Here is a 24,965-nt window from a genome sequence, read left to right as displayed (position 1 = left end):
CACGTGGATTTACACACACACGTGGATTTACACACACACGTGGATTTACACACACACACGTGGATTTACACACACACACGTGGATTTACACACACACACGTGGATTTACACACACACACGTGGATTTACACACACACACGTGGATTTACACACACACGTGGATTTACACAGACTCGCAAGCAACACAGACACGGAGATGCACAAAGACAGCCGCACGTAAAATTTACCCATGTAGGCAGTCTCACACAAACACATAACCATAGACACGCAGAAACACACGTGCACAAAAATACAAGCACAGACACATTCACACATCACAGAAATTCACTTCCACACTCAACACGATCCCTGGCTATGCGCCTCTCCCACGCGGCCTCTTCCTCGCGGCTTCGCGCTCCCTTCCACCCCTCATCCTCTCCCTCTTTTCATCCCAATGCCTCCTGCACCTCCCCTCTCTCAGTCTCTGCCTCCCTCGCTCCCTCGCACCTCCTTCTTTCATCCCTCCCGCGCCGCCGCCGCCGCCTCCTCCTCACCCTCCCCCATTCTCCTCCTACCTCTCTCCTCACCCTCCCCGTGTCCCCTCCCTCGCCTCCTCCTCGCGTCGCCATAGAGAAGATTGCGGCTGCACTCAGCTGCACCGGCTGCTCCTCCGCTCCGGATCTTTCACCCGACCATCGGCAACTGCGAAAGAGAGAGCGAGCGCGAGAGACAGAGAGAGAGGGAGAGAGTAATAGAGAGAGAGAGACGCACACACACACACATACAGACATAGAGAGCCGAATGAGGAGCCGAGAGAGAGCGCGGCCACTGAGGATCTGAGAAGAGAGAGCTCTTAGCGAGAGAGGGAGAGACACGGAGACGAAGGAGGAGTCGAGTGAGCGAGTGAGAGAGGGAGCGGCGACTACTGCGAAGCTTTGGGAGGAGAGCGCTCGGGAGAGTGACGGAGAGATTCAGAGGGAGTGCCAGCGACGGAGAGATTCAAAGGGAGAGAGCGCGCAAGGAGACCCGGACCCGGAGCGCAACTGTCGAAGCGACATGGGAGTATGCCGCGCGTCGCGCCGCTTTGAGACGCACCTGCACGGCAACTAGGAGCGAGGCGCAGGGCAACCCAGCGAGGCGGCGCGCGTCTTGTCCGCCATGCTACTACCTGCCGAGCCGTGCCAAGGTACGTGGCAGGTGGCGTCGGCGGCGGTGGTGGTGAAGATGGGGCGGGAGAAGGGGTGGGTCGAGATGGGAGATGGTGGTGCGGGTTGTAAGATTGAGATGTGGACGGGAAGGTGGTAGATGGGAGATGGGCGGTGGGAGATAGATAGACTCGAGGACATTAGCAGCAGCACTAGCACCGTGATCGCGATGATCATCAGGAGTAGCAACCGCATCATCCAAAGACAAAGATTCCCCATAAAGCATCAACAGACCTATGAAGGCCGACACGGCAGGTCACTCCACCACCACCACACACATCAGCATAGCCAACAGTAACTTCATCATCGTACATCATCATCACCAACATTACCATCATCATCACCAACATTACCATCATCATCACCAACATTACCGTCATCATCACCAACATTACCATCATCATCACCAATGTTACCGGCATCATCACCAACATTACCATCATCCACATCAACATTACCATCATCATGAGCCACCCACAACTACATACATAATCACCATCACCATTATCATCTTCATAATCGCATCACCCCCCTGTGCGCTAATGAGTCGTAATTAGGCGCATTCGCCACATCGTAGGGCGCCCGGTCTGGGTGATTAGTATGCGCGTGGTGTCGAGGCGACTCGTAGGGACTCACGTGGACTCGGAAGGACTCACGTGGACTCAAAGGGACTCTGATGTTAGAGGCGGGAGTAGGATGGGCAGGGTGGCGTGGAGCGAAAATTACCTTCCCATTCATCCCCTGGCATTGCAGCAGTTGCAGCAGCAGTTGCAGCAGCAGTTGCAGCAGCAGTTGCAGCAGCAGTTGCAGCAGTCCCAATTGCAGTTGTCACAGCAGCAGCAATAGTAGAATAAGCAACAGCAGTCTCATAGTAGCAGCAAGTGTAACTGTAACAAGATAATCAATAGCAGAAGCGATAGTAGCAGGCGCAGCAGCGTCGTGATTATCGGTAGCAGACGCATCAGGAGGCTAACAATAGCATCAGCAGTAGCAGCAGTAGTAGCAGCAGCAAGCGCATTGTAGCAGTTGCAGCAATATCACCAAGCGCGTCATAATCATCATTATAGGATAATAATAATAATAGCAGCAACAGCGTCATAATCATCATTATGAGCAGCAACAGCATGAGCAGAAAGCCGTAGCAACAGCAGCAAGCAACACCGTCATCAACAGCAGCAGCAACAGTCGCAGTACTAGCAACAGTAAACTACATATTACTCAGTAACACTGTCCTAAAAATAAACTATTGGCGACGTTTCGAGCAATAGCCCTTCTGCAGAGCGCATAACTAGGGCAGTGACGAATGTGTTTAGTTTTTTGTTATCTGTGCTAGTACACTATTGCCAACGATTGCGAAGCCTTAATGGCATCAGCAGCAGCAGCAACATTGACAGCAAGCATAGCAATTGCATTCATCAATGTCATCATCAGCAGCAGCATTACCACCATCAGCAGCAGCAGCACCATCATCATTAGCAGCATCATCACCACAATAATCATCCCCACAAGCATCATCGCCACTATCATCATCAGCAGCATCATCACCGTCATCAGCAGCGTCACGAGCCGCTGCTCCTCCTCTCTCAGAGCCGTGGAACTCGCGCGGGGGCCTCGCGGACTGCGAGGGCCGCGTCACACGAACCCCCATCACGGGTCACGTTGGGCGGGAGGGTGGCGCAGGGCCTCGTAACAAAAGTAACCTGGGTTCGATTCCCTGACCCGGCCGCCTTTCTGTGTGGAGTTTGTATGCTCGCCCCCTGCTCTGCATGCCTTTCCCCTGGGTTCTCCGGTTTAATCAAATAGATAAACCCACACACACATTGGAACTGGTTTTGGCCAAACAGCTCAATGCTGAAAAAGTACTACAAATTACTCACTTGGGGTTACACGCAGCAGCGTCGCTCCGTTCTGTGAAAACCTGACATGACCCAATGAGTCTTTCCCGGGTAAACAAGCGGGAGAATAATACTACATTCCGTATCACCGACATCAGACACCCTATCCTCTTTAATACCTGCAAGGCTGCGGCTACCATTCACATGCGAGCTTACCCCAGTCCATTTAGTGACGAATTAATTTGTGGACAGTAGGGGCGAGAAGGATGCAGGATATATTAATGTATTCAGGAGAGCCATCACCAAGTCTCAAGACTTTCATTCAGGAGGGTCCTGCTACACTGAGATGTTTGGCCATGAGTACCAGTTTAATTTACGACAGATGATTTGTGATGACGCAGCGTCGACAGTGGTTGGCCTATGGATAGACTCTCCCCGCCTCCCGTCCATAGGAATGTGGAATTTCCACCTCTGGCTCAGAGCTGTAATCAGGCGATGAGCACCAATGCCTCGATATTCCTTTGAGTCGGAAATCACTTTGAATGTTAAGCGATGCTTCAGCACAAAAATAACAAGAACTAAACACAGATTCGCATTATCTGTGTGCTATGAAGAAGGGTCAATGCCCGAAACGTCACGGAGGTGTGACAGTTGTGTTGAGTTTAAATCTCGAGCGTTTGGCTTGGTCTGGGAGATCCGTAGAGAAACCCAGCACTCACAACTCTGCACAAATAGACTCAACCCAGTGACAGATCCAGTTCACGGACTCGTATGTGGACTGGACCTGTTGCTGCTGCACTGCAATCCCCTGGCCATCTCACAACCGCGTGCCTATAACGCTGGGTTATGCACTCGTGTTCTCTCAGCCAAGCGACGAGGGGGAGATTGAGGGGGATGGGGGAGTGAGGGGGTCGTTGAGAGAAGGGGGGGGGGGTACTGAGAAGGTAACCGTTTTCAGAATCAACTTCCATTTTCGAGAGTTAGAAATCAGTCATCGTAATCCAGTGGAGTCTTATCAGTGAATGTGCTCTGATTTAAACTTGCCCAGAAATTTCACCTGCCGCGCCCGGAGATAGAACCTAACTTGGCGAAGTCCACATTGCCGAGTCCAGTGGGATATTGAACCAGCTGACACCCAGCATGCCGGACGAGTGAACCACGACCTCTTTGGCTGATGTCTTCCTCTCGCAGTGCAAGCGCGCTGCTGCGTCTATAGCGCTGGTCATTGCTGTAACCGGTTAGCCGGGGTGCTTCTACCACGCGGTTACCGCCCGGTAGGCAATGTTAGCTCGCCCCTGCCACGGGAGGAGCGCCCTCGCTCTTCTCGCCGCAGCTGCTGCTGCCGCATTCGGCGCGAACAGCAGAGTGTCTCACAACGATACTAACAGGACCGCCACCACGACCACCGTTATCTTCATCATCATCACCACCACCACCATCGTCATCACCACCACCGTCGTCACCATCATCATCGTCACCACCACTATCGTCGTCCTCGTCTGCGAAGCGGACGCTGTGCGCGGCAGGGTTTATGATTCGAGGCGGCGCCTCTGTTCCCAACCTCGCTTCGCGCTCTCAGCCAAATCCACGCTCCCACCCCCCACCAATCAACCAACATCACCCGCGCATCACCCAACATCATCACCCAACATCATCACCACCACCACCCTCACCACCACCCTCACCCTCCTCTGCCTCCGTTTTCCTCCACCAGGCGGGCCGAGCTATGCCAGCGAGCGCGCGTCCCCGGCCCCCGCCTCCTCCTCCTCGTCCGTGCCGGCCGGGCTCCCCCCGCCACGCGCCGGTGCACTGTCGTGGGAGGCGGCCATCCAAGCTGCCCGCCTCGCCCAGGCAATGAGTTCGATACCGGGCACAGGCGCGCAGCACGGAGGCAGAGGGGGAGGAGGACGCGGACTCGGCGCCGGAGCGCACGGGGGGGGCGGCTGCGGCGCCGTCGCCGCCGCGGCGCTGCCGCCGGCCGCCGGGCCGCGCGCTCTGCCCGGGACGCCCCGGGTCGGCGCGGCCGTTGTCGGGGTCGCCGCGGCCGCCGGGGCCCCGGCCGGGGTGCCCGGGGCGGCGGGGCTCGGGGCGCAGAGGAAGCGGCACCAGTACGCGAAGGGGAAGAAGCAGTGCGGATCGACGGGCGCCGTGCGGCCCGCGAGGGCTCTGCTCTGCCTCTCCCTGCAGAATCCGCTGCGCAGAGCCTGCATCGGCATCGTGGAGTGGAAGTATCCTCGTTGCCTGCCCGCACGTCATCGCGGCGGCGGTGATGGTGTTGTGTCACGGACGATGCCATGTGCTGGGTGTTACGTGCTGTGCATCCGCGTCATAGTGCAAGTGTCGTTTCGTTAATTGAGGCGGGAGGGGGGTGTGCGATGGGGCGGCCAGAGTGGTGCTGTGTGTATGGTGGTCGTGCGGCGGTGATGTCGACTGTGATCGAGTGGATTGGTGACGGGCTGGTGTGATGCAGCGCCGTGTGTGTGGGGTGGTCGTGTGATGGATGGTGGTTACGGGTGATGTGATGTGGAGTGACGTATGCTTGCCATGTTCGCCTGGGATGGTGGATGTGGTGGGTGGCGGGTGCTGTGTGGGGCGATGATGTGATGTTTGGGGTTGTGGATTGGAGTGGTGCGATGTGGAGTGTCATATCACGTGTGGTGCCGTACTTAGTTGTGGTGGTGTGGTGTGTTGATGTAGATGGTGGTGATGTGTGGGCCCTGTGTGGTTGTGACGTGTTGTCATCTGCTATGATAGCGATGTGCGGTATGAGGCTAGATCGTGCGTTGTGTAGGTGTGTGGTGATGTGTGGTATTATGTAAGACCTTGTGTTGTGGTGATGCGTGGTATGCAGTGTGTTCTGTGATATGAGAGTGTTGCTGTGCTGGGTTATATGATGCCCACGGGGGGGTATTCATTGCCGTGTGTGTGGCTCTTTGCTGTGTGTGTGTGGGGGGGGGGGTTGTGCCGTGTGTGGGGGGGGGGGGGTTGTGCTGTGTGTGTGTGTGGGGGGGGGTGTGCTGTGTGTGTGTGTGGGGGTTGTGCGCTGTGTGTGTGTGTGGGGGTTGTGCGCTGTGTGTGTGTGGGGATTGTGCCGTGTGTGTGTGGGGGGGGGGTGTGCTGTGTGTGTGTGGGGGTTGTGCTGTGTGTGTGTGGGGGGGGGTTGTGCTGTGTGTGTGTGTGGGGGTTGCGCTGTGTGTGTGTGGGGGTTGTGCTGTGTGTGTGTGGGTTGTGCTGTGTGTGTGTGGGGGTTGTGTGTGTGTGGGGGGGGAGGGGTTGTGCTGTGTGTGTGTGTGGGGGTTGTGCGCTGTGTGTGTGTGTGGGGGTTGTGCGCTGTGTGTGTGTGTGGGGGTTGTGCGCTGTGTGTGTGTGGGGGGGTTGTGCTGTGTGTGTGTGGGTTGTGCTGTGTGTGTGTGGGGGTTGTGTGTGTGTGGGGGGGGGGGGGTTGTGCTGTGTGTGTGTGTGGGGGTTGTGCGCTGTGTGTGTGTGTGGGGGTTGTGCGCTGTGTGTGTGTGGGGGGGTTGTGCGCTGTGTGTGTGTGGGGGGGTTGTGTGTGGGGGGGTTGTGCTGTGTGTGTGTGTGTGGGGGTTGTGCACTGTGTGTGTGTGTGGGTTGTGCTGTGTGTGTGGGGGTTGTGCGCTGTGTGTGTGTGTGTGGGGGTTGTGCGCTGTGTGTGTGTGGGGGGTGTGCTGTGTGTGTGTGGGGGGGTTGTGCTGTGTGTGTGTGTGGGGGTAGTGTGTGTGTGTGGGGGGGGGTTGTGCTGTGTGTGTGTGTGGGGGGTGTGCTGTGTGTGTGTGGGGGTTGTGCTGTGTGTGTGTGTGTGGGGGTTGTGCTGTGTGTGTGTGTGGGGGTTGTGCTGTGTGTGTGGGGGTTGTGCTGTGTGTGTGTGGGGTGTGCTGTGTGTGTGGGGGGTGTGCTATGTGTGTGTGTGTGGGGGTTGTGCCGTGTGTGTGGGGGGGGGGGGTTGTGCTGTGTGTGTGTGTGGGGGGGGGGGGTTGTGCTGTGTGTGTGTGTGGGGGGGTTGTGCTGTGTGTGTGTGTGGGGGGGTTGTGCTGTGTGTGTGTGTGGGGGTTGTGCTGTGTGTGTGTGTGTGGGGGGGTTGTGCTGTGTGTGTGGGGGGGTTGTGCTGTGTGTGTGGGGGAGCGGTAGTGTAGTGGTTAGCGATCTCCGCTACGAATCCAGCGACCTGACTTCGATTCCCGCTCACGGCCAACACCAGTAACGATAATTATCTGAACCGGTCCTATGCCTCTGCTAGGTCGACTCAGCCTCAAATGAGTACTTGGTGGGGTGTGTAAACATCGAAACTAGGGAGACAAGCGGCCGGGCGAGGTGCCGGCCTTCATAGGTGTTCACTAACGGCACTTGCTCGTACAGCCTGTTCCGGCTATACGGGGGAACTTTGTCTTTGTGTGTGTGGGTCTGTCCCGTATCGTGTGTGTGTGTGTACTGTGCTGTGTGTGTGCGGTATTGGTTGGGTTGTTGATCGGGGTGTGCAAGGGGCTGGTAACCCATCCACTCAGTACGAATTTATACCAGCAACGACACGGCGCAAACACCCAATTAAGTTTAGGTCACTAAATGTTCCCCTCCCTCAGCTCCCCATGAGTGATGGGGCAGTTGTGGAGAGAGTGGAGAAGTTTCCGTACATGGGCAAGGTGCTTATGACCAGCTCCGGTTGGGCAGCCGAGGTCTCACTCCGAATCAGTCGAGCGACATTATCTTTTCATCAGCTGCGTAACGCTGTGTGGAAGCTGTCTGGTCTGTCGCTCCGTACAAAGCTCCGGGTCTTCTCGGCCACAATCATACCATCCTTTATGCTTTCGAAACGTGGAGCCCTCTGCACCGGTTTTAGACATTCAGGCTAGCCTACATATGATGTGGTACAGAAGGATGTGGAGCCGATTGGACTTGCCTATGACAGGTACCAGCAGTGGCATGGTTGGCCTCTGTCGAGGATGTTCGAAAAGGACGCTGCTGGGGAGTTGGAGGCAGTCACCCTGCAGCAACAATGCAAGGCAGAGGAGTGACGATCACAACAACGAGCGGAGTGCCAGGCGGCTAAAACGCAGAAAGTTGGCACAATGGAGAGCACAGTTGGTGCATCTGCCAGTCATCTCACTCAGTCAACCTATGACACCTGGGTCTGTTCGATGACCTCCTGCCAGTAAGCGTTCGACACTTCACGTGGCCTCCAAGTGTTGGTGTTGTTGGCTCGGTGGTTGGGTAGTGTATGCATAGGCTGGTTCTGTGGTTGTTGTTTGTGTGGTTGATGTCTGTGAGTGATTCGGATGAGTCTGTGGTTTAGTGGTGTGTGTGGTATCAAATCTTAAAGCCATTCTCTCGGGAACAAATACTAGTTGATGTGTACACACACATACCGTCATATATAGACAGTCATATGCACACACATGCGCAATTATATGCACACACACACAAGGTCATATGTACACACACAATCATATGTACACACAATCATATGTACACGTACACATGTACACACAATCATATGTACACACACAACAACCGCCATTCGCCACTAAGTGCCGGTGACGTCACCACGACGCTCGTGCCAGGCTATGTGCACGTTGAGGCCACATGAAGTGTCGAATGCCCGCTGGCAGGAGGTCACGGGTCGACTGAGACGAGTGGCTGATGCACCACCAGTGCCCCCTACTGTGCCAACCTGCTGTGCTTTAGCCACCTGGCGCTCCGCTCGTTGTGAGCGTCGCTCCTCCGCCCTCCGTTGTTGTTGGAGGGCGACTGCCTCCAACTGCCCAGTAGCGTTCTTTACGAGCCTCCTCCACAGAGGCCGATCTTGACACCGCTGGTACAAGTCATTGGCAAGGCCACTCAGCTCCACAACCTCCTGTACCACATTACTCCATCTCTTCTGTAGCCCATGCCGCGCCCGTTTAGCCCCCTCGATCCGGCCACGTACACACCCACTCATATGTACACACACAATCATGTGTATACACACACGCATGTGTACACACACACACGCATGTGTACACACACACATGTGTACACACACTCCATAGCGCCTCGTGCACATCACGAGGCGCTATGTGCGGGGAGCCGGTCACAGTGGCAAGGGGCGCTTGGCAGAGGGGAGTGGAAGTGAGGGGTACATTGAGAGGGAGTCCACAGGGGTCCATTGAGAGGGAGTCCACAGGGGTCCGGGAGGGGTGGGGGACCAGAGATAGACAGTGAGAGATGGAGAGAGACGGAGAGAGATGGAGAGTGACAGAGGGAGATGGATATCGGTAATGAACGATTGAGAGAGCCGGACACAGGGAGAATGAGAGAGAGAGACGCATATGGATTTTCTCGTTATTTAAACACAGTTGGTGAGTACAAGCCCAAGGCATCCAGTGGCCAGCAACAAACAGCACTGTCAAAGTTATAACAAAATAAGAGTTAACGTGAGTCTTCAATTGAACAAGCCGGGGGAAAGAGACGATCGGAGGGAATTCCAAAGTCGAGCAGTGCCAGACAATCAGCAGAAAGTGTTGTGACCTGCAGTGTGGTGAGTGGGTGAGGGTGTTGTTGTGACCTGCAGTGTGGTGAGTGGGTGAGTGTGTTGTTGTGACCTGCAGTGTGGTGAGTGGGTGAGTGTGTTGTTGTGACCTGCAGTGTGGTGAGTGGGTGAGTGTGTTGTGACCTGCAGTGTGGTGAGTGGGTGAGGGCGTTGTTGTGACCTGCAGTGTGATGAGTGGGTGAGTGTGTTGTTGTGACCTGCAGTGTGGTGAGTGGATGAGTGTGTTGGTGTGACCTGTAGCGTGGTGAGTGGGTGAGTGTGTTGTTGTGACCTGCAGTGTGGTGAGTGGGTGAGTGTTGTTGTGACCTGCAGTGTGGTGAGTGGGTGAGTGTTGTTGTGACCTGCAGTGTGGTGAGTGGATGAGTGTGTTGTTGTGACCTGCAGTGTGGTGAGTGGGTGAGTGTGTTGTTGTGGATGAGTGTGTTGTTGTGACCTGCAGAGTGGTGAGTAGGTGAGGGTGTTGTTGTGACTTGCAGTGTGATGGTTGAACACAGTGTGGGGAGCCTGATGTGGCTTAGTCCTTAACAATTGGCAGAGACCAAGTCTACAATGAGTGTCTAGTCCTTCAATCACGATCGCTGGCATTGTTCGCTGAGCGGCAGGGTGGAGCAGTGTTAACATTTGTGCCTCACAGGGAGACGGCTTGGGGTTCGAATCCCGATTTTGGCACATTATCTGTGTGGAGTTTGTGGGTTTTCTGGGGTTTTCTGGTTTCCCAATGCTGGACGTCTGCAAGCAGATAAATACATTTGAATTCCACAGATTGCAACATCGCCTCCCACTGCGTCTCGGTGAGGGTTTTTTGGGTTACCAGGCGTAGTGATAGTAGTCTATACACCTGGTAGTTGTGGTGGTGGTGGTTGTGGTGGTTCTTGTGGTGGTGGTGGTTCTTGTGGTGGTGGCTGTGGTGGTGGCTGTTGTGGTGGCAGAGGTAGCCACCCCTTCTGAATGGTTGGCTGAGGTGCCATCTGTGGATGAAGTGCAAGGAGAAGCACCGGGCAGAGACGATCTCCCAAGCGAGATGCTGAGGGAGGAGGGTGGCATCTCTGTGCAGACTGCCCTACATGACATCATCACAAATGTCTGGACCACAGTACTGGTTCCACAGGATTAGAAGGATGTCCTGGTGGTCCCCCTTATAGTTATTACAGACTGTAACAACTACAGGGGCATCCCTCTTTTCAGTGTGCCGGGAAAGGTCCTGGCAAGGATTATTCAACATCACCTTGCCAGGCACGCTGAGGAGACACTTGCTGAGGAGAGGCTTGCGGAGCCCCAACGTGGTTTCAGACCAGGGTGGTCCTGCAAGGGTGTCATTCTCCATCTGCTACAGCAGGCCAATAATACAATCAACAGGCCAGGGCTATGGGCAGTTCTTCGTGCTTTTGGAGTTCCTGACCCTCTGCTCACAATCATTAAGGGCCTTCTTGTTGATAGACATCATCGGGTAAAACTACATGGCCAGGAGTGCGGCAGGGATGTCGTCTAGCTCCCACATTATGTAACATCATCTTTGACCACGTAGTTCGAGACATTTTCCATGGCTGTACCGGTGGAATTTCCATCTGGTTGGGATACAATGGGAGGCTGATCGATGCCCGGGTGCGGTCGAGGGATGGCTTCCTATTGGTCAACCACGTTATGTATGCCGATGATCTGGTGATTGCTTCTCATTCAGAGGAGGAGTTTGAAGCGCTGCTGCTGAAAATGCCACTAAGAGGTGGAGTCTTACCATCAGTGCAACCAAAACTAAGCACCTGTCTGGGTATTTTGTGCCACCACACACTCCACCCCCTCAGTTCCCCATTGGTGATGGAGTGGTTGTGGAGAGAGTGGAGAGTTACCCATACCTGGGCAGTGTGCTTATAACCACCTCCGGTTTGACAGCAGAGGTCTCGCTCCGAACCGTCGGGTAGCATTATCTTTTCATCAGCTGCGCAATGCTGTGTGGAAGCTACCTGGTCTGTCGCTCCTCATAAAGCTTCGGGTCTTCTCGGCCACAGTCATGCCCTCCCTTCTCTATGCTTGTGAAACGTGGACCCCTCTAATGGAACATCTGAGTCAGTTAGAAACATTCAGACTGGCATGCCTACGATCCATCCTGGGTTTAACCAGGTTGCATTGTGTGAGGAGCTCACAAATCCTTGAAAGATCTGGACACATTCCCTTCAGTGAGCTCCTCCGACAGGCAAGGCTGCATTGCCCAGCCACCGCATGCCCAAGCATCTTCTGTTTGGCCGCATAGAGGGCGCTAAATGGGCACGACATGGGCTGGAGAAGAGATGGACTGATGCGGTACGGGATATGTGGGGCTGAGTGGACTTGCCGACGAATGGTACCAGTGGTGTCAACATCGGCCTCGATGGAGGAGGCTCGTGAAGGATGCTACTGGGCAGTTGGAGGCAGTCGCCCTCCAGCAACAACGGAGGGCAGAGGAGCGATGCTCTCAACGAGCAGAGCGTCGGGCGGCAAGTTTGCACAGTAGGGGGTACAGCTGATGCATCTACCGGTCATCTCAGTCAGCCAACCCATGGCACCTGCTGGGTCTGTTCCATGACCTCATGTCAGCGAGCCTTCGACACTTCACGTGGTAGCCTCAAAGTGCACCTTGCCTGGCACAGGGGCCGTCGTGACGTCACCGTCACTTAGTGGGGAATGGCGGGTGTTGGTATTGGTGGTGTTTATGGTGGTGTTTGTGGTGGTGTTTGTGGTGGTAGTTGTTGTGGTGGCGCTAGTTGTTGTGGTGGTGGTACTTAGGGTGGTGGTAGTTGGGGTGGTGGTTGTGGTGGTCATGGTTGTGATCACCAATGTTGCTCATCATGACTGGTAATAGCGATGAGTCGTGGTCACGTGTGGTGGTGGAGGTGGTGGTGTTCGTGTTGGTTGTCAAGAGCCTTGGTTGTGGTCACGGATCGTGATGCTCGTCACCAGCGGTACGAGTCACGAGCCGTTGTGGTTGTTTGACTTCCCTGTCATTCGGTCGCCCACCGAGGGTGGCCCCTCTTGCGAACGCGACTCCGCTACCCTCTCTCTCGAGCTCTCGTGTGACACCGTCTCTGTGCCACCATCTCAGTGCCACCGTCTCCATGCCACCGTCTCCATGCCACCACTTCCGCGTTCCCGGCACAATGACGGGGCCCGGAGCAGTGATTGATCGCGACTGATGATGTCACGATCGGAAATTGTTGGGGCTGCCGGCGATGACGTGCGGATCACACACACACACACGTGGACGCCAATGAAGGCAATGAAGAAATACAGTGACGACTGATGATTATGATCATGGATGAAACCTTCATCCAGTAGTGGATAGATAATGATATAATGATGGCAAGGCTTTCATCTAGCAGTTGACCGACATGGCTTACGATACTGATGATGATGACAATGATGATGCAGAACCTTCATCCAGCAGTGGATAAATAGTGGCTCATAATCATAATGGTGGTGGTTGAATGATGCGATCTTATTTTGATTTATTATAATGATGGACGATAATAGTGATTTAATGATGATCATGATAATGATGATTATTGGTTGATGATTTGTAGTGCATGATCACAGTCGTTAACGGCGAGTGAAGGATGACGATGACGATTGATGGCGGTTGACCAAGTTGGTTTTGGTTGACCGCGGTGACGGTGGCGGTGGCCGAATGGCCGCAGCGAGGGATGACGCCGACCTTCCCGGGCCCTGTGCCCGGGCCGAGTTGAGCTCCCTCGTGTTTTTTTGCTGCTCCGCGTGCCTCTGCTAATTACCACAATTACATCGGCCCGGCTATTTCCGCAGAGCCGTGCGCTGCGATTAAATCGCTTTGAAAGGCGAACTTCGTGCGACTCGGGGCTGTGATGGTGCACAGCTGTCGTGCCGTGTGCATTAACCCTTCGGCTGCTGCCCACGAACCGCCCTCCAACTCAGCGGGCAGAGTTCATGGTGGCCGGGCGCTGGTAGCTACGCTGCACGCGTCTTCTTGACGTCGTTATTATTATAGTCATGCTCGATCACCAAGGGAAGCCTCCAGACTCGTTTTCAGGAAGGTCTTGCCAAGTCGGTGCTATCGCTAAGTGCAATACACTTGAGCAATTTGCAGGTCATCATCTCTCAGCATTGGGATGTTTGGCCAATGCCAATTCGATTGTTTTCGCTGTAGGAGGAAACAGCAGAACCCGGAGAAACCCCATGCAGAACAAGGGGAGAATACACAGATGGCACAAAGGGACTTGAGTCTGGAATCCAACCAAGGATCTTCTTGTTGCGGAGCAACTGTGTTTACAAAATGAGTCTACTGCTGGATGACTCCCTTGCCACTTCATGCCGGTCATGTGGGAGTTGGACCGTTTTGGTTCAGTTGGTTGATTAGTTGGTTGATCCGTCGTCGGGTTGCTTGCGATGGTTTAGATTTTTAAACTTTCTCCGATCGACGGTCACGACTCCTTGACCCGTGGCCTCGCAGACCGTTTGACATCCTCATCCTCCTCACCATCTTCGCCAACTGCCTCGCCCTCGCCGTCTATGTGCCCTTCCCCGAGGACGACTCCAACCGCAGCAACGCCAACCTGGTACGGCGAGGACTACCAACACCACCACCAACACCGCGATCAACACCAACACGATCACCACCTACACAATCACCACAACAAGCACCACGACCATCAACACGATCACTGCCAACACCATCACCACCACGATCACCACCACGATCACCACCACGACATCTGCAATTGTGATGATGACAACGATTGTGATGGCGATTGTGGTGATGATGATGACGATTGTGATGGCGATTGCTGACATTCCCATGTGGTAGGTGTAGACCTTGATGCCTGTCGTGATGGCGTTGTATATTTTGGTTATTCAGATGGTAATGATGATGGTGAGTGATGACTGAACAGGCCGTGGTGATGGAGATGCTGCCCACAGCATGGCTGTCTCGTCGTTGGCTGTCTCGTCGCTGCCGCGTGCTGTCCGCACATTGCCCGTGCTAGGGAATCTCTTCCTTGCAGAGCAAGCCCAGGCCGCTTGTCGCTGTGAGGAGCGAGCGCTTCGCTCTACGCTGCCACGCGACGCGCGTCCTCGTTTGTTTTGTGCTCCCCCGGAGCGGTGACGCGCGACAGTGCCTCTGCAGTAAAACACGCGGGGCTGAGGGGTTCCACGGATGCCTGTGCGTTGAACTTCTTTCGCACCGTACGTAGCCAACCATGTGCGTCTGTGTGCGTGTCTGCGTGCGTGTGTGTTTGTTTGTATATGAGGAGCGGTGTGAGTACGTATTGCGATGTGTAGGCATTGCCACTAGGGAAACAAAAGGGAATGTGCGCTGGCCACCCACCCTCTCGTGTACCGTTCTAGCCTTCATGAGCGCTCCTGCTCGCTAACACCACTTTCGCCAAACGTCTGCTAAGCCGATCCAGGGCGTCTTTGCCGAGTGATAAATCAACCTGAAGCTAACAGAACACCACCGCCGCTTTTCAAAGAACGGCCCTGGAAGCTCGCACCATAAAACTACTTCTGACATGAATGCAGTTGTATTCTTATCTCGCATACAGTACATAGACATCACTTTGACGTGTCCTTCTTTGTGAGGCTGTGGGTCTCTATGTGAATCAGTGGGTCTCTATGTAAGTCACCGGTAACTAACATGAGACCATCGACTCACTGTAGCGGCCCGGCTCGGCGTGTTGGAGCCGCAAGGCCTCCTCGCGTTACGTGTTGTATTTTTCATTTCCATGAATTCAGCCGAGGTTCAAATCGCAACCTCCCCCCCTCCGCTATTTGTGTGGGAGCCCTCGCTCTAAACATAGTGCGAGCGTGAAGCAACGTGACGCGCAGACCGATAGCTCATCCCAACCCCCCTCCCAGCAGTTCAGTTCAGATTATTCTGGTATAGCCCTGTGAGCCATTTGGCTCTTGAATCGGGTGCAACCACAACAAACAAAAAAACACGAACAAGAAAAACATTTTAAAGTGACTATGTGACTGTGCAAACAGAAAATCCATGGAAAAAAACAGCAAAAATATTCCTGAAAAAAGCACCGTACACCAACGCTGTGTGCAAAAAATCCCAGTGGGATGCAAATTAAACAACAACAACCACAAAAACTTAGATTAAGGCCATCAGTCTAACTCCGTACTACAACAAAACAAACATGTCCAAACCAAAAAGCTTTTCCAAATCACCAAAAAATAAAGCCATAATTGCAATGTAACGGTGATTATAGGGACTATGACGGAATTTTTACAATAAACTACGTAAAAAACATGTAACACCAAATCCCAGAGCCATAGCTGGCTGCATGAGTTACTCCACAACAACAAAAGCATCGGTCGGAGTATCAAATTTTTTAATGCACCTTTAAGATCAGCACGCTAAATCAAAATACAGATAATACTTTGCAGCGTCATCCGGAGCGAAACATTTTATTTTATTTTATGCCAATGAATAGCAGTGGCAGCTAGGGGTGTACAACTTCTCTAGATCAGTTTTGAGAGAAGATGCCATTGGTAGCGATTCAAGTTGCAGTTTATTGGCAATAGCATTCCAGACTGGGGGCATCAATAGCAAAGGCCCTTCCTCCAGTTTTTGTAATAACAGCGTAATTATGATCATGATAATAGCAATGCAATCTTGTAACTCACGACCCGTATACAGGAGGGGGCCCTGCATTAGGATATTGGACAATCGCTGTTGAAAGGAGAGGTGTCTGGATTCGTGTTCGGGAACCTGAGAACTTGGGGGGAACTTTCCGAGAGGTTTACAACAGCGGCTCTTGTCCAACTTTTACCTTTTGTGATTGTGGTGACTCAGGGAGATCCCTCTTGCAAACGAAAATATTGTAATCTGCTCAATCTGAATTATTCGTTAAATACTTCTCTACGTGGTCCACCAACCCTCGCCTCCAGTGCATTGGATGGCAGACGGCGCAGACTCCTTCCAGCGCTCGCATTTTATGAAAGGGATTTCACGAAATCTCTCTCTCCCCCTCCTCCCCCTCCTCCCTCCCCCTCCTCCCTCCCTCTCTTCCCTCCCTCTCTTCCCCTCCTCCCTCCCTCTCTTACCCCTCCTCCCTCCCTCAAATTGTTCCCACAAGTGCAGCGAGGATGGCGAGCCAGATATGGCTTTTTTTCTGCATAGTGGGAGGGTGAGTGGGTGGGGAGCGGTAGGGTGAGTGGGTGGGGAGCGGTAGGGTGAGTGGATGGGGAGCGGTAGGGTGAGTGGGTGGGGAGCGGTAGGGTGAGTGGGTGGGGAGCGGTAGGGTGAGTGGGTGGGGAGCGGTAGGGTGAGTGGGTGGGGAGCGGTAGGGTGAGTGGGTGGGGAGCGGTAGGGTGAGTGGGTGGGGAGCGGTAGGGTGAGTGGGTGGGGAGCGGTAGGGTGAGTGGGTGGGGAGCGGTAGGGTGAGTGGGTGGGGAGCGGTAGGGTGAGTGGGTGGGGAGCGGTAGGGTGAGTGGGTGGGGAGCGGTAGGGTGAGTGGGTGGGGAGCGGTAGGGTGAGTGGTTAGCGTGCTGCGCTATGAACCCGGAAACCAATACCCGTCCACGGCCAAAACCAGTGAGGATTAGCTGAACCGGTCCCAGGCCTCCCCTAGGTCGACTCAGCTTCAAATGAGTACCTCGTGTAGCGGTGTGTAAACATCGTCACTTGAGAGACAAAGGCGGCCGGGCTTGTGGGTGGCCATCCCCCCTCTCGAGTGCCGTGCCTGCTTTCGTAGGTGCTACTCGCTAACAGCACTTGCCCCACGAGTCTGTCAAGGCTATACGGGAGTCTTTTGGCTGGGTGGGGATGAGAGGGGGTGGAGGAGAAGTGCCGTGGCGGGGGTGCCAGCGCGAACATTAATTAATTATTTACTCTGTATCTGCGTTGTGTTTTTGTCGCTCTCGACTGTTCGCCGCTCGCATCAAAGTTGCGGCGGCGGCAGCAGCCGCGAGAGGTGCGCGGCGCCTCTCAGGGCCCCCGACGCCGCGGGGCCCGGGCCTCCCGCGGGGTTTGACTCCGCTTTGTGTGTGGGCGATGGCGCTGATTATTCTGGTCGGGCCGCCTAATCATCTAACCACGTTTGTGTCGTGGAGCCCTTCCACCAACCCGACGCAACTAAACGCATGAAATGTTCGCGCGTGTGCGCAAAGGGTGCAGCGACGGCGCCGAGTGCGATCCTTGCCACCGGGCCTCGCTCGCGCAAGGCTCGTGCGTGACCAGAGCTCGCGGTACCCCGCGTGGACACTCGACGTGTTGGGCTGTTTGGCTGCTTGGCTGCGTGTCGGGTGGTGGAGGGTTCTTTTTGACGTACAATTGATCAGATCGTTACGGAGCCTTACTCCAAAATCAGCTACGACACGAGACATTCGCCCTGCAAACGATGCGTTCTCCCCGTGCATCGAGATATCGTTCAGATCACCGTGTCTCTCTCTCTCTGGGGTGATAAAATACGTACCACTTTGATGAGGTTTGTTCCGTGACGGGTATGGTGCCTGGAGTAAGACTGTGGAATTTTCACTCCTGGCTGAGAAGGGCCACCAGTCGGAGCTCGAAATGCGAATGGAGCGACGCGTGGAACATAACTCGTCATCATTGCCTGGCCACGTCGCACACGGGTTAATGGGTCACCGAGAGATGCATGAAGCTCACAAACCCGCTGGGATGTGGGGTGGCAGTACAGCAAGGGCGTTTGTGAACCTGTCTGTGTGGACCTGCGGGTGTTGTTCCCCGGCATGTGCGGTGGACGTTCCCTCCATAGCTAAGAGGCACACTCGCAGTGTAACCGGTATTGGGCCAAACGTTCCAATGCTGCAAAATAACCTGCAAATCACTCAATTGGGATCACACACACAGCAGCAGCAGCAGCATCGCCCCCCTAGTGTAAACACTTGGCAGGACCCTCCTGAAAAGGAGTCTTGAGACTCATTGAGGCTTTCCTGGGTAAACAGGCTTAATGATAATATTACTCGAGCACGACTACATTCACCACAGCGCTGTCCCATCCCCCACTGTAAATGCAGCAGAGCGTGAGTCAGGCTTTGCCTGTGGGAGATGGCGAGAATGTCTGCTCGGGTTTATCCCCAAACTTGGTTCGGTCGACTCGAGAGCTTCCCCAGAAACAATTATTCGGGTGCCGGTGTCACAGTCGAAGGTCAAAGCCATCGCTTACCCCAAATCATCACGCAGCCCCCCCCCCCCTCCCCTCTCCGCAGACCCCCGCGGGAGGGAGAGACGCCGCTGGCTTCAGGAGAGCGCTCCCGTTGTTCTTGTTGTGGTGGTGGTTGTTGTTGTGATGTCGTTGCCAAGCGCAGGCCCAACAATTCCGAGGGGCCAGCAACAAGCAGCACTATATTGAAGCTAAACAGAGAATCCGCTCGCAGCCGTCTTGCTCTCTCACCAGGGACTTTGAGTTTGAACTTCTGGATTTTATTATTTTCCTGAGGATGTTTGACGCAGTTTCCTGCGAAACGCCGCAAAGCTAATGGATACACGTGGTCGTGAGAATCGTTGATCAGCTCCCTGAAACAATAGTAATTGGTGCTTTAAACGCACGTTCACACGACACTCGAACGTGGTTATGTCGGGTGGTGGAGGGTCTTACACCACAGGTTGTTGCTACGATTCTACTTGGTTGTTCGTGCTCTCATATTTGCTGCATCGCTGTACTTGGCTTTGATGTGATTGCTTTTGTCATGTTGGTGACCCAGGTCAGTTGCGAATGACACTCGGGGTAGGGTGCTGCTCTCTCGAGTTCTCATCTGCATGCTCAATTGGGCGGTGGCGCGGCTCAGCGGTAGCGCTTTGTACGTCGCTTGTTGCGCAGAAGTTCACGAATTCGAATCTGGCAGGAGGCCGGCCTGGCGAATGCTGACTTAACTTGGCACCGTCTGCTTCGCGGTGGACGTTAAAGATTCCATCACTTCATTCGGAATGCGCATGCCGCTGCCGAGGCATCGAAGCAGGCGCGATATTCGCCAACACCACGACCATCGTCGACTCCTCACGCTCAGCAGAGGACCCCTCACCGGGGCTGCCTCGTCGGTGCGGTGTGGACCTGGGCCGGATGGGGCAAGTGGGGCAGGGGGTGGGGGGGGTGGTCGGTGTTTTGCATAAATCGGTAATTGCGATAATCGTTACAGACAGTGCGGCGACGCGGGGATTCGCTGTTATTGGGAGACGCTTCAATGCCTGGGGCTCCGAGAACCACACGAGCCCTCCCCCCCACCGTGTGATGTAATAGCCGGCACAGCGACGGTGGCGATGATGTAACGCAGCGTACGAAACGACACACACCGGGTGTGCAAGGAGGTGTTTTGGCCGATTATTTTGATGTTTACGTTCTCCACAACAACAATAGGTCCCACGTCTCACAGAGCGAGGTTCCTTTCCAATAAACATCTGGTAGCTCACCAGCAAACGGGTCCAGAGTTTTTGCTTGCGTTGAATTTATGCTGGGGAAAGTATGTACTTGAGGAAGGCAAGTCGCTGATAGGATGTGTAAAATAAATGCGTGTATATTTAATGTGAAGGAACGGATCTGGTAAATAGGATAATTGTGGAGCGAATGCTTACTTTCTGATAACTTTTGCGGATTACTTTAATTAGGAAGTAATCCGCGTCTCCTCCACCCACCCCTGCCGCACCTCAGCGCCTCCCCCAGCGCAGCAGCTGAGAGTGAAAGTGAAATTTAAATATCCTCGGCCGCTCCGTCGATGGAAAAAAATAACTCCCTTGCTGGTGATGTGCGATGTTGGGCACTTTGGCTGGGACCAATTCTTATCGCCTCGGAACCGCCGCGCGTCAGAGACGATGACGGCGCGTCAGAGACGATGACGGCGCGTCAGAGACGATGACGGCGCGTCAGAGACGATGACGGCGAGTCAGAGACGATGACGGCGCGTCAGAGACGATGACGGCGAGTCAGAGACGATGACGGCGAGTCAGAGACGATGACGGCGCGTCAGAGACGATGACGGCGAGTCAGAGACGATGACGGCGAGTCAGAGACGATGACGGCGAGTCAGAGACGATGACGGCGAATCAGAGACGATGACGGCGAGTCAGAGACGATGACGGCGAGTCAGAGACGATGACGGCGCGTCAGAGACGATGACGGCGCGTCAGAGACGATGACGGCGAGTCAGAGACGATGACGGCGAGTCAGAGACGATGACGGCGCGTCAGAGACGATGATGGCGAGGCTGACGAGGCGTGCCGACGCGCGCCACGGGTCGCTGACGCGCGAGTGAGGAGGTGAGCCCTCCTCCCATCGTTGACGTGTCATCTCGTGATTGCTATTTATTTGCTCGCGTCCGTAATTTTATTTTAGCTTTTTGTGCCATCGATCCGCCTCGTTGGCGCTGCCGGTCGGCTGGGGGCACAGAGATTCGAATCCAGCAGGCCGCCCTGGTTAACGCTCCGGGTGTCAACGTCTCCAGTGTCGCCACACAGAGCATCATCACACACAGTGGAGGGAGGGGGGTGGAGGGGGAGCAGGAGGATTTGGCCAGAGGGCGAACTTTATTTTTTTATTGAACCACGTGATGGAATCTGTTTGCGTGAAGAGGCAGTGGGGATCACGTTACCTGTAACAGCTGAATTGGGCTCATCAGCCATGGTCAATCCACTGCTGGATGAAGGCCTCCACAAGCCACCGCCACCTCTCACGATTATGCAGGTCAACAGTCCACCCAGCCCCCTGCACATGACTGATTTCATCGCTCCATCTCCTTGGCTGCCACTCCGTTATCATTCTTGACCGTGTCCCATTGTCCTTTTTTGTGACGTCATTTAAAAAATCCAAATTCCAATTGTACTGTCAGTGTGACGTAGTGAGTGGGTGAGTGGGTGAGTTAGAAGCGGAGTCGGTGTTATGGAGTGGCAGTGTAGTGGTTAGTGCGCTGTGCTACAAACTCGGAGACCTAAGTTCGATTCCCGCTCATGGCCAACACCAGAGGCGATTATCTAAACAGGTCCTGGGCCTCTTCTAGGTTGACTTAGCATTAAATGAGTTTCTGGTGCAGTTTGTAAACATCAGCATTGGGGAGACAAAGGCGAGCGGGCGTAGTCCTGGTCACCCACCCCATCGTGCGCCGTGCCGGCCTTCATAGGTGCTCGCTAACAGCATTTGCTCCAACAGTCTGTTAAAATTATACGGGTGATCTTTGTATCTTTGTCCTTTTGGATATGTGTATGAGTGAGCGGGAGACTGAGTGGGTGGGTGAGTGACTGGTTGAGTGATAGAGCAGGTGAATGAATGGGTGGTTGAGTGAGTGAGTCAAGAGCTTGGGAAGAGAAGTGATGGGAGGGAAGCCTTGTGCTGGGGAAAACCTGAGAGGTGTCTCTGGGGTCGTGACTTCTACTCAACAGCCCCGCACAGCCCCCCCTGTCCGAGCCTGTACCCTCGGGATTAGAGGTTATTTACGGCCCCCAAGAAGCACTGTACAAAGCCCCCCACCCCCGGCATCTAATTAATTGCTCCTAAGCCCGACACTCGATAGCGCCTCGAGCTTTTGGCTCTTGATGAGTGTGACGGACCCTCCGTGACAGACCCTCCGTGAATCATCCGCAGTGGATATTTTTTCCAGCTACCCCTCCTCTTCGCACGCTAGATTTTCCGTAACAATGTCGCGATGTTGCCATCGTGCTCCGTGTCGATCGTGGAAGATCAACTCGCTGAAGCCGAATTTGTAGCGCCCACGGAGGAAAAAATGCTGCCAGAACCGGCGCTAACAATTTCCCGAGCTCTACGGTCCTACATTATTATATTTGGCCGATTCCATCGATAAGTGAAGGGAGTGATCGACATACTGTTTGGTTCTTTCTGTAAAATCACGTAGTAGGTATGAACTAAATTAAATCACGATATTTTAGGCCTCTTGTCACGGCAGCCCGTTTGCCCACTTCAGCAGTTTGTTTCTTGCTGTGGTTGTCCCACCTGATGACGGACGCTTGTGTTGCGCCCGAAACGTCGTGATTTAATTTATTTTATTTTATACCTACTACGTGACTTTACCGAAAGAACCAAAGAGTATGGATCCCTGCAGTCACGAAAACTTCAAATCTAGATTGAGTGATATACAATGGGGATTTTTATATCTTTATATGTTACGAACATTTGATCAGCACAGGCTCAAAACGTTAAGCAGCCAGCAACAAACATCACTATCAAAGTTGTAACAGATTAGATAGTGTAACGCGTCTCTTGAATTGAGCAATACTATTATTGTAATGAGAGCTTGGGGAAAGAGACGGTGATCGGAGGAGGGAATTCCAAAGTGGAGCAGTGGGAGGAAGAAGCAGAGAGAGAGGTCGTGTGACTTGCAGTGTGGTGAGTGGGGGGTGAGTGAGTAGCTAAATTGGTGAGTGGGTGTTAGTGTATTTTTGACCTGAAGTGTGGTGAGTGGGTGGGTGAGTGAGTGGGTGAGTAATTGGGTGAGTATCTCGTTTTGACCTGTAGTGCGGTAGTGGTGGGAGACAGCGCGTGGTCAGCCTCCGCACGAGTGGCGGAGTGAATCTGTGAGTGAAGTTCGCAGGACCAGTGACCAGGGGAAGAGTGACAGACGCCGTGTCCCGGAGCGATGGGGATGCTCAAAGCTCACGGGGTGCCCACCAGGGATAGCTCACGGTGTGCCCACCAGGGATAGCTCACGGTGTGCCCACCAGGGATAGCTCACGGTGTGCCCACCAGGGATAGCTCACGGTGTGCCCACCAGGGATAGCTCACGGTGTGCCCACCAGGGATAGCTCACGGTGTGCCCACCAGAGATAGCTCACGGTGTGCCCACCAGGGATAGCTCACGGTGTGCCCACCAGGAATAGCTCACGGTGTGCCCACCAGGGATATGCTCACGGTGTGCCCACCAGGGATAGCTCACGGTGTGCCCACCAGGAATAGCTCACGGTGTGCCCACCAGGGATAGCTCACGGTGTGCCCACCAGGGATAGCTCACGGTGTGCCCACCAGGGATAGCTCACGGTGTGCCCACCAGGGTAGCCACCGGTCCACCCGACCCCGATTGCACCGGCAATTGGTCAGTCGCGAGATCTGCTAGCCGTGTTGCTGCGTTGAACTCGACCGTAGAAGTGAACTGCGCAATGTGGATGAGCGGCTCAGGCTGCCTGAGAAACGTGTCCAGGTTTGGTTGGTGCACACAGGTTTATTTTATTTTATTCCTACGTGACTTTACCGAAAGAACCCAAGAGTAAGGGTTCTCTTGCCCCAGTCCCCTGCCGCTGCACTGCGCCTCGCCTGGCGCGAGGGAGTGGCCGTGAGGGGTGGAGAGGGCGGCCGGGGTTCAGCAGGAGGCTGATTCATTGTGATTGAGACCCGCGACTGGGGAGATGTAATTGGCTGTAATGAGCTGACCGCCGTCGTACATCTCTGTGCGTGCCGGGGGAGGGGGTGGGGCAGAGACTCCCACTTCTTCAGGATTTCTGTTCAGTTCCATGATGCTCCCTCCCTCCACTTCTTCCAAACATGCGTTTCGAGAGAGCGTTGTCCGATGTGTGGGAGCGTGATCGCTCCCCCCCGCGACGCCACTCATCCTGCCGGCGTCACCGCCACTCGCCAGCGATGCGCACACGACCCCTGGCCACGGCGAACATCAGCAGCGAGTAGCTCGACCCGACTTGGGAGCTCCCCTACAGTTAATTAGCACTCGATGCGGCGTGTAAACATCAGCGCGTAAATGAACGTACTGGGGAGACAAAGGCGTCCGGGCTGACCTTCCCGGGTACTCGCTGACGGCACTTGCCCCAACATGTTGAGCTATACGGGGGATCTTTGTCTTTGTGGGGTAATGGCAGCGGCTCTCAAGCGCGGCCTCGATTTGCCAGGACCATGAATCACCCCGACGGCTGCTTCACTCTCAACTAAGTCCGGTGCACCAGCGAGGTCGGAGCTGGGGGCTGCACTCCAGATGCTACTGCATCTGCAGCAGGATGATTCCAGCATCGGCTGAGGTTGTGCTCTGTGCAGCAGCATCAGCAACAGCTGCACCTGCAGCAGCAGCAGCAGCAACAGCTGCATCTGCAGAAGGATGATTCCAGCATCGGCTGAGGTTGTGCTCTGTGCAGCAGCAGCAACAGCGCTACTTTAATAGAAGTGTTTGGAGGTAACGAGACTTTGGCATAGAAGAGAAAAACAAGCTTCTGTGATGCGTCCTTAACCCGATGAGTAATGTAGCCAGATGATTAACACAGCCATTTTATGGCAGTTCAGATGAGACTGTTGTACAAATCAAATTAATCATTTTACAATTGCTAATAATATAATTGTTAAGTTTGATGCAGGATCGGCTGAGGTTGTGCTCTGTGCTAGCCCTACGCAATATGGGGCTTGTGCCGATCCGATCGAGAACGGTGTTCATGTCGGTGGCGATCAATGATGCTGCCGTCCACGCGCGCGTCAGACAGCTGAACATCTCTCGTATGCA

The 24,965-nt window shown here is 54.4% G+C and overlaps 1 protein-coding gene across 13 annotated transcripts in view; it reads left to right on the top strand.

Annotated features, from left to right (window-relative positions):
* The first annotated feature begins 289 nt into the window (after nucleotides 1–289).
* LOC116942266 (voltage-dependent L-type calcium channel subunit alpha-1D) overlaps nucleotides 290–24,965 on the top strand; it is a 217,346-nt gene continuing 192,670 nt past the window's right edge. For 9 of the 13 annotated variants that reach the window (XM_076066972.1, XM_076066970.1, XM_076066967.1 and 6 more), the window contains exons 1-3: nucleotides 291–1,165; nucleotides 4,734–5,247; nucleotides 14,014–14,119. In XM_076066972.1, the coding sequence (XP_075923087.1) occupies nucleotides 1,138–1,165; nucleotides 4,734–5,247; nucleotides 14,014–14,119 (648 nt within the window). In that variant the 5' untranslated portion in view covers nucleotides 291–1,137. Of the gene's footprint in view, nucleotides 1,166–4,733; nucleotides 5,248–14,013; nucleotides 14,120–24,965 lie in introns of all 13 variants that reach the window. The other 4 variants (XM_076066964.1, XM_076066961.1, XM_076066960.1 and 1 more) reach the window with 1 other exon arrangement.

Source organism: Petromyzon marinus, chromosome 14, assembly GCF_048934315.1.
Source record: "Petromyzon marinus isolate PM22_M1 ecotype Great Lakes invasive population chromosome 14, UKy_Petmar_22M1.pri1.0, whole genome shotgun sequence".
NCBI lineage: Eukaryota > Metazoa > Chordata > Hyperoartia > Petromyzontiformes > Petromyzontidae > Petromyzon > Petromyzon marinus.
This window is presented reverse-complemented; position numbering and strand designations above follow the sequence as displayed.